Here is a 7,666-nt window from a genome sequence, read left to right as displayed (position 1 = left end):
AGTATTTCAGAAAAAAAGTCTGCGGCTGGGGTGTGGCTTGGTTGCCAGATCCTCAGAATCACCTCATATTCCTAGCACTCAGAGGGTGGAGGCAGGAGGTTACCCTTGGCTGTGTGGTCAGCCTGAGGCCAGTCCAGGCTACATGACATCCTAAAGAGAAAAGGGAATCAAACATATTTCTGCCCTCTTGAAATTTTGAGTCACATGCTACTTCAGAGGTCCTGTTCATCCCCCTGCCCCACCACTCTGTGTGGCAGAGAGTGGGGCCAAGCCTTTGGAAGTTGGGATTTAGCAGCTTTTTGGGTCCTTTAAGGCCTGCTTGCTGAGACAGTGAACTGCCCGTGCCGCAGCTGGGCACTGTTTAGCTGCAGTAAGTCACTCTTTAGCTGCAGCGGAGTCTGCACTGGTGGGCAGTGAACTCCAGCATCTGTGCCCTGTCTGCCAGCTTCCTGGCAGCTGTGATGCCAAGCCTACTGCGGCTGGGATGAGGTGGTGCTGCCCAGTGTTAAACCTGCTCTTACTCATATCCGTTGTCACTCCCGTGATGTCACTCTCATTACTGGTCCCCCAGGGTCTCTGGTCCTCACAGAGATAACTGATTCCAGGGATAAGGACAGGAGATGCAGTTTTGGCCACGTTCATTGTCCTTCTTGGCAATTGTGATGGGGCCACTTTTCAAGCAACTAGCATCTCTTACTGGAGTGAGTTCTCAACTGAGGTCTGTCACAGTTATATGGAGTGTAATTACATAAACAAATTACTCCTTTTGTGAACCCTCTGGAAATATAATTGATGGCATCATACAGAGGGAAGCAAGCAACTGCCTGGGTGGTGTGATGTTCGTCCTCCCTATCACAGCAGAGCCATGCCGTCTGCTCAGGTGTTCACTGCCTCACGCTGGCTTCCGTTGGTGGAGAGGCCGGATATGGCCAGTAGAAGCAGGCAAAGGGGTTTGAGCACTTGGACTCTCCCACCATGGGGACTGGGACAGATTCCGTTCCCCTCCAAGTTCTCTCCTGGCCTCAGTTCTAGAATGGGTCTGTATGTTTCGAGATGTTTAATGCCACCTATGCAGGCCTTGGACTCAGCTGGCACTACAGGTACGCCGTGCTGGGCTTGACTGGGAGTAGCTGTACTGGCATTCGGGCCCAGTGCTCTGGCATAGGCCATAGACTACCCGTTGATAACTTATGGGGTTGGCGAATCAAGCTGTGATTTAGAGTTTGACCCATTTGGGAAATAAAAACACAAAAAAAGCTTCAGCCGTTTATTTCTCTACTGATGTTTTAAATCTGGGGTTGCTCGTATGCCCTACTCTCCAAGCAGACCTTAAGAACTGTCCTTATGCTTTAAGTCGGGAGTTTGGAGTGATGTCTGTTCCGCCCCAGGACTGCAGCTGCCCGGCTCTGCTCGAACACCACAAAATCCACAGGAACTACGGGAGCCAGTCAGGACTGCATCCTGCAGACGCATGAAGGACTAATCTCCTGTCAGTATAGAACTTCCTTTTGCTAGTGACAAATAAAAATATATTTTTGAGATGCCAGTGTCTTGTTTTCTTGTGATCCTGTTCCCTAAGCCCCCATGTCAGGAAGAGCCAGTCCCTTTCTAGGGCCCCACTGGTGTTTCCCATGCTCTACCTAGGTGTTTTCACAGTGCCTAATCACTGAGACCAGTCCCGCCTGCCTGTCCGGCTTGGTTCGCTTCTGTTGCTGTGATAAACACCAGCCAAAACCGACTTGGGGGAAGAAAAGGTTCATTTGATGCTAGGTTATACTCCATCATTAAGGGCAGAAGCTGCAGCAGAAACTGAAGCAAGACCTTGGAGGAGAGCACTCCTACGTCAACCAGCAAGCAAGAAAAGGTACTATAGGCCCATCTGATGTTGGTAATTCCTCATTGAGATTCTCTTTTCCCAACTAAGTGTAGGTTTGCATCAACAGTCCACTGCTTCTAGTCCCGCCTGGCTCCGCCTCAGAGCCATGCCCTTGTCACGCCTCAGTAACCAGCTTTCTCGCACTTCAGTTTTCCTACCTGCACAATGGAAGGCCCTCAGCCTCACGCTGGCGCTGCAAGCGCCGACGCTGTCGCCCAGGTGCCGTTGCTAGGGGCGCCGTTACCACGGACGCCGCCCGGCTCAAGGCTCTGACCTTCCTGCGTCCTGCACCGCTCAAGTCTGCGCCATGGACGACTTGCGGGTTCTGTGGATGCGCGACCGCGTGTACACGACCTTCGGCCTCACCAACCCCAAACTGTTCGAGGAGCTGCTGAGTCGCAACGACAGCGAGGCGGAGGACCTCATCCTTCACTTCCTCAACCACGCAACCGACGAGGACTGCGCCTCCACGCTCTTCTTCTACCGCGTCCTAGTGCCCGAGGAGGTGGAGGTGGAAATTGGTGAGCCTGGGCAAAGGCCAGCCTACAGTCAGCACCCTGCTGGCATTTAGCCCTACTATGCGCCCGGGGGCCTTAGAGGGGGGCGCAGCCATCCTTGCTCTCTGCTGGGGACACAGAGGAGGCCCAGAATCTCTTGTCCTGTAAGATGCCTCCCAGCGGGAGGGTCCCAAGGCCAGGATCTGCAGAGGCTCAGAGGAGCTCACCTTCCATGCCTAGTCCCCTACTCTAAAAAGCGGCAGCAGGCCGAAATGGCGCCTGACTGCAATCCCTGCTGAGGTAGGATCACCCGAGGACCACGGCAAACTCAGGATCACCGGAACTCCACAGTCAGCGAGAGGCAGGAAAGGGAGAGAGAGATTAGAGCGGGAGGGACCTAGCGTCAGGATACACTGCGCCCTGCTCTCATTTACCTTGTCTTCATCATTTATTACACTGCGAGACAGGGGCTCATAGCCCAGTCTGGCCTGGAATTCACCGTGTAGCTCAAGGTACCCTCAAACTCTGAGCTCTCCTGCCTCAGCCGCACTAGAATCTAACTATCCCGGTCTTAATTTTCTTCCCCAAGTGGAACTTTGAACCTGAACACGTTATCCCGGGCCTCTGGGTGAGGCCCATTAATTGCAAACAAATAAAAGCACAGATTTCCAGATACAGTAGGGGCTTCTGTACATATTTAGAAAGCAAAAACCTTGCACCACGACCCTAATTTCTTGCAGTCTCCAGGAGCTCCAGCAGCAGGCGATTGTCTCCTGCTGGGTCTGCTCTTACCGCAGCTACTGCAGCCACCTGCCTGGGTGCCTTCACTCTGCCAGTGTTTGGGTCTCGCTTCAGAGCATCCCCTGGGGCATCTCTGAGACGGCATCGTGGAAACCAGACTGGCCTTGAACTTGCTATTAGTGGGCAGTTAGCCTTGAACTCCTGTTTCCACCTCCCGAGCCCAGAGCTTGCAGGCTTCACTGGCACACTGGGTTTATTGGAACACTCTCCAGACTGCGCCCAGTGCTGCAGAACATGCTATGGTGTGGTGGACCAAGCCGCTCTCATGCCGGCAAAGGCGTGTCCTCAACCCTCTTCTCAACCGGCACAATTTTCCATGCTGGCCTCAGCACCATGATGTTTTGCAGTGACATTTCCGAACCCCTGTGGGGTGTGTCCCTACCCTTTGGCTCCACTTAAAGCAAAGGTTTGGCAACTGTCTCGTTTGGGGATAAATACTATTTTGTATTTTCTTCCCCATTCTGGATCCATAAAGAAGAAATTCCTGTGGTCTCTGAAGAGGAGGCAGAGGAAGATGAGACTGAATCTCAGAAAGAAGAGGGTCCCGATAAGGTGACAAGTGAGTGTCTGGAGGGACAGAAGCCACTTCTACACGGGGGTCTGTGGAACTGTTGGTGGATATGTACACTAGGGTCCCTGGACTACCGTCACATGGCCTTAATAGGACAGCAGAAAACAGCAGAAATATCTCAGGCCCAGAGGCCCAAGGTATCCCCAGGGTCATACCCCTCTGGAAGCTTTAGGGAAGACCCCACCTTACCTGATTCTGCTGCTGCTGGTACTGGCATCCCTTGGCTTGTGGGTACACTAGTCCCCGTCTGGACTTACACTGCCACTTCCCTTACACAGGCAAAGATCGAGGCAGGGTGTGTGTGTTGTGTGTGTGTGTGTTGTGTGTATGTGTGTGTTGGTCAAATTTAGGAACAAAATAGGGATTCTTTTTTTTTCTTTCTTTTTTAAGACAAGGCCTCAGTAGTAAGTTTGATCTAGCCTGGGCTACTTTTAAAAAGCAAAGGAACAAAACCCATAGCATAAAACTGTAGTAATATTTCATTTGTATTTTAATAAATAAAGCTTGCCTGAGGAATAGAATGCAAAGCAGCCACACTAGCCAGCCATACAGGCCAGGCGGCAGTGACACACACCTTTAATCCCAGCAGCCATACTGGTTTGTCATAGACGCCAGGTGGCGGTGGTGGTGCATATCTTTAATCCCAGCACTAGAGAGGAATATAAGGTAGGATGAGACAGAAACTCGCTCTCTTTCAGTCTGAAGATTTCAAAGAGTTAAGAGCTCTCTAGTGGCTTGGCTGCTTTTGCGTTCCTGATCTTCAGGTTGAACCCAATATCTGTCTCTGACATTTTATTATTCATGTTACATTTGGTGCCCAGCATTTGAGGTATGAATTCGTGAAGAAGCCACTGGCACAGGCTGGAGCTTCGTATGGGGCTCCAGCCCTACCCAGCTAGACTTTCTTTTCTTTTTCCCCCCAAGTCTCTGAGTAAGTTTGGGCTTTTCCTGTTGTAGCCTCTCCAAAATAGTCTCCAGTTGCCACCCAAACTCCAGAAGCACCTGGGCTCCAAACGCCACAGGACTCACTGACCTTAGACTGACTGGTTCTTCTTCAGGCAGCTCTCGGCCACACATGCTTTTCCCAAAATTCCCTGTGCGTTTTTTTCAGACAGCGCTCTCTCTCTCTCTCTCTCTCTCTCTCTCTCTCTCTCTCTCTCTCTCTCTCTCTCTCTCTCTCTTTTCCCTCTCCCTCTCTCTCCCGTGGGTTGCAGGCTCTCCCTGAACCCTTTTTCGCTTTACTGCCAAACTAGGTAGCTGCCTTGAAATCCACTCAGGCTTTTACTGTTCTACGCAATAGTAATAAGCCTCATGTCTTTATCAACATCTTTGGTAAGTTTGGTAAGACAACTGGGAATTATTAAAGGGAGGAATTAGGTAAAAGAGAAAGTTTTCACAACATTAAAAAGTGGGAAACACCATTATAATGGAGGAATTTATGTATCTGTAAGATAATATGCTGGACAGTTTGAAAATGGAACTTTTAAATGGAGAGGCGATCTCATTTAGAAGGGATTTATGTAACGTCAATTGTAAACATTATCAGCTTTATCATTTTTGTTTCATCACTAAAAAAGTTGGTTAATCTGAGTGATACAGGCCTTAGAAAAATCTATTAAAACAGATCATAGCTGGGCGGTGATGGCACACGCCTTTAATCCCAGCACTTGGGAGGCAGAGGCAGGTGGATCTCTGTGAGTTCGAGACCAGCCTGGACTACAAGAGCTAGTTCCAGGACAGGCTCCAAAACCACAGAGAAACCCTGTCTCGAAAAACCAAAATAAAAAAAAAAAAAAAACCAAAATAAAAAAAAACAGATCATAGAGATATTAAAATCCAGACAGAAGAATTTAATGGAGAACCAATTACAGCATTGCATTACAAGAATAGAGAGGAACAGCCTAAGGTTTTCAGACAACCAACTTTAATAAATTCTGTAACCATACAGGAATTGCCAAATGGCAGAGGCTCTGTTACAGCTGACTGGACTCCTGTGCCGATATTAGATTTAAGGAGACTCAAGGAAGCAACAGTCTCATATGGCGTGCATTCACCTTTTGTGATGCAAATGCTAAACTTGTGGTGAGTTTGTAATAGAATTATAGAATTATTATCCCTATAGACTGGATAGATTTAGTTAAAGCTGTTTCAGAGCCTGTTCCACAACTACAATGAAGTACCTGCTTCAGAGAATAGGCTAAGACTTTTGAACAACGGAGTAAAGCTAGAGGTAGGGAAATCTCCCAAGATCAAATTTTTGGAGAAAGATATGCTTTGAATGCTTGAGACAGAATTGAAGAAATAGTAAAGAAAATTGAGTCATTTACTAAAGTTATACAGGGCCCAAAGGAAGCCTTTGCAGATTTCTTATAAAGATCGACTTCAGCAGTAAATAGAATGATACCAAATTCAGAAGCTAGACAAATAAGAGTTGAGTCTCTGACTTTTGAAAATGGTAATTCTCTATGCAAAAGGATAATTAGGCTAGTAAAGGCAAGGGCAACACCTTTGGAGGAATGGATTTGAGATACAATTGATATTGAATCTCATGAACATGATGATGCATGGATAGGAGAGGCGATTTCCAGAGGGTCGAGGAAACATCAAAATGTCAAAAGTTATAATTGTGACAAATAAGGTCACCTTAAGAGGGATTGTAGACAGGGCATTCCTAGAAACAATGTTTTTTTCTAAGAGTAAACCACTCAGAAGGTCCCTCCTTTCTGGATTATGCAGAAGGTACGGCAAAGGTATTAGACTATTAAATTGTAGGTCAAGGAGGAATATTCACGTTCGTTCTTTGCCATTGGGAAACTCCATGAGGGGCCTCTCGCAAGCCTCTATGCCAAATTTAGTTTAGTCATTTCCCGCCATTGTATAGGAAACTCCTTTTCAGAGCAATTAAAGAACCTATTGTAAGAAACCATACTGCTCTGGATAACAGAACAGTTATAGAAGAGAGAACAAAAAAAATCAGGAGAAATCATAAAGGGAAGATTCTGGCAAAGTTAGATAAATGAACAAAGACCAAAATTAAAAATACAAATAAATGATAATGTCATTGACGGTCTGGTAGACAAAGGTATGGGTGTAACAATAATTTCATCAGAATCTTGGTATCCAAGTTGACCTCTTCAGGATGTAAATGTTCAGATTTTAGGAATTGGAACTTTATCTCAGGTAAAGCAGAGCACAAGATGGGTCGAATCTATGGGGCCAGAGGGTCAGAGAGGAATATTGAAACCATATGTAGCTGATATAGCAATGAATTTGTGGGGACATGATTTGTTACAGCAATGGAATATTCAGATTAACATTCTCCCAACCTTAGAAATAAGCCATAAATTAATGTATGTTTTTGGGAAAATATTAGAAGGTTTTATAAAGAACAGTCACTGACCATTCAGGTTGTACAGAATGGGGCACAACAGCTGCTGATATTTCAAAGGCACCAACAGCCCTACCTTTAAAATGGTTGACAGACAAACCTGTATTGGTTAAGCAATGGCCTTTAACAACAGAGAAACTGCAGACTTTAGAACAGTTGGCACAGGAGCAACTAGATGCTCAACATATTGAAGAACCAACCAGTCCTTGGAATTATGCTGTATTTGTTGTTAAAAAGAAATCTGGAAAATGGAGAATGGTAACAGATCTAAGAGCTGTTAATAAGGTGATTCAACCAATGAACGCTCTACAGTCTGGAATTCCTCTGCCTTCTCTATTGCTTACAGGATGGCCTCTTATAGTTATTGTTGGTTTTTTTTTTTTTGTTTTTTTGTTGTTGTTTTGTTTTGTTTTTCGAGACAGGGTTTCTCTGGTTTTGAAGCCTGTCCTGGAACTAGCTCTTGTAGACCAGGCTGGTCTCGAACTCACAGAGATCCGCCTGCCTCTGCCTCCCTAGTGCTGGGATTAAAGGCG

The 7,666-nt window shown here is 46.8% G+C and overlaps 1 protein-coding gene across 1 annotated transcript in view; it reads left to right on the top strand.

Moving 5' to 3' along the window:
• Window positions 1-2,144: 2,144 nt before the first annotated feature.
• The window catches only part of Dnah10 (dynein axonemal heavy chain 10), a 116,567-nt gene continuing 111,045 nt past the window's right edge, over window positions 2,145-7,666 (top strand). The window contains exons 1-2 of the mRNA XM_057765430.1: window positions 2,145-2,397; window positions 3,650-3,733. Of these exons, the coding sequence (XP_057621413.1) occupies window positions 2,184-2,397; window positions 3,650-3,733 (298 nt within the window). The 5' untranslated portion in view covers window positions 2,145-2,183. The remainder of the gene's footprint in view (window positions 2,398-3,649; window positions 3,734-7,666) is intronic.

The sequence above is a fragment of the Chionomys nivalis genome, chromosome 3 (genome assembly GCF_950005125.1).
Source record: "Chionomys nivalis chromosome 3, mChiNiv1.1, whole genome shotgun sequence".
Classification (NCBI taxonomy): domain Eukaryota; kingdom Metazoa; phylum Chordata; class Mammalia; order Rodentia; family Cricetidae; genus Chionomys; species Chionomys nivalis.
The sequence above is the reverse complement of the archived record's forward strand: the minus strand, read 5'-3'. Positions and strand labels throughout refer to the sequence as shown.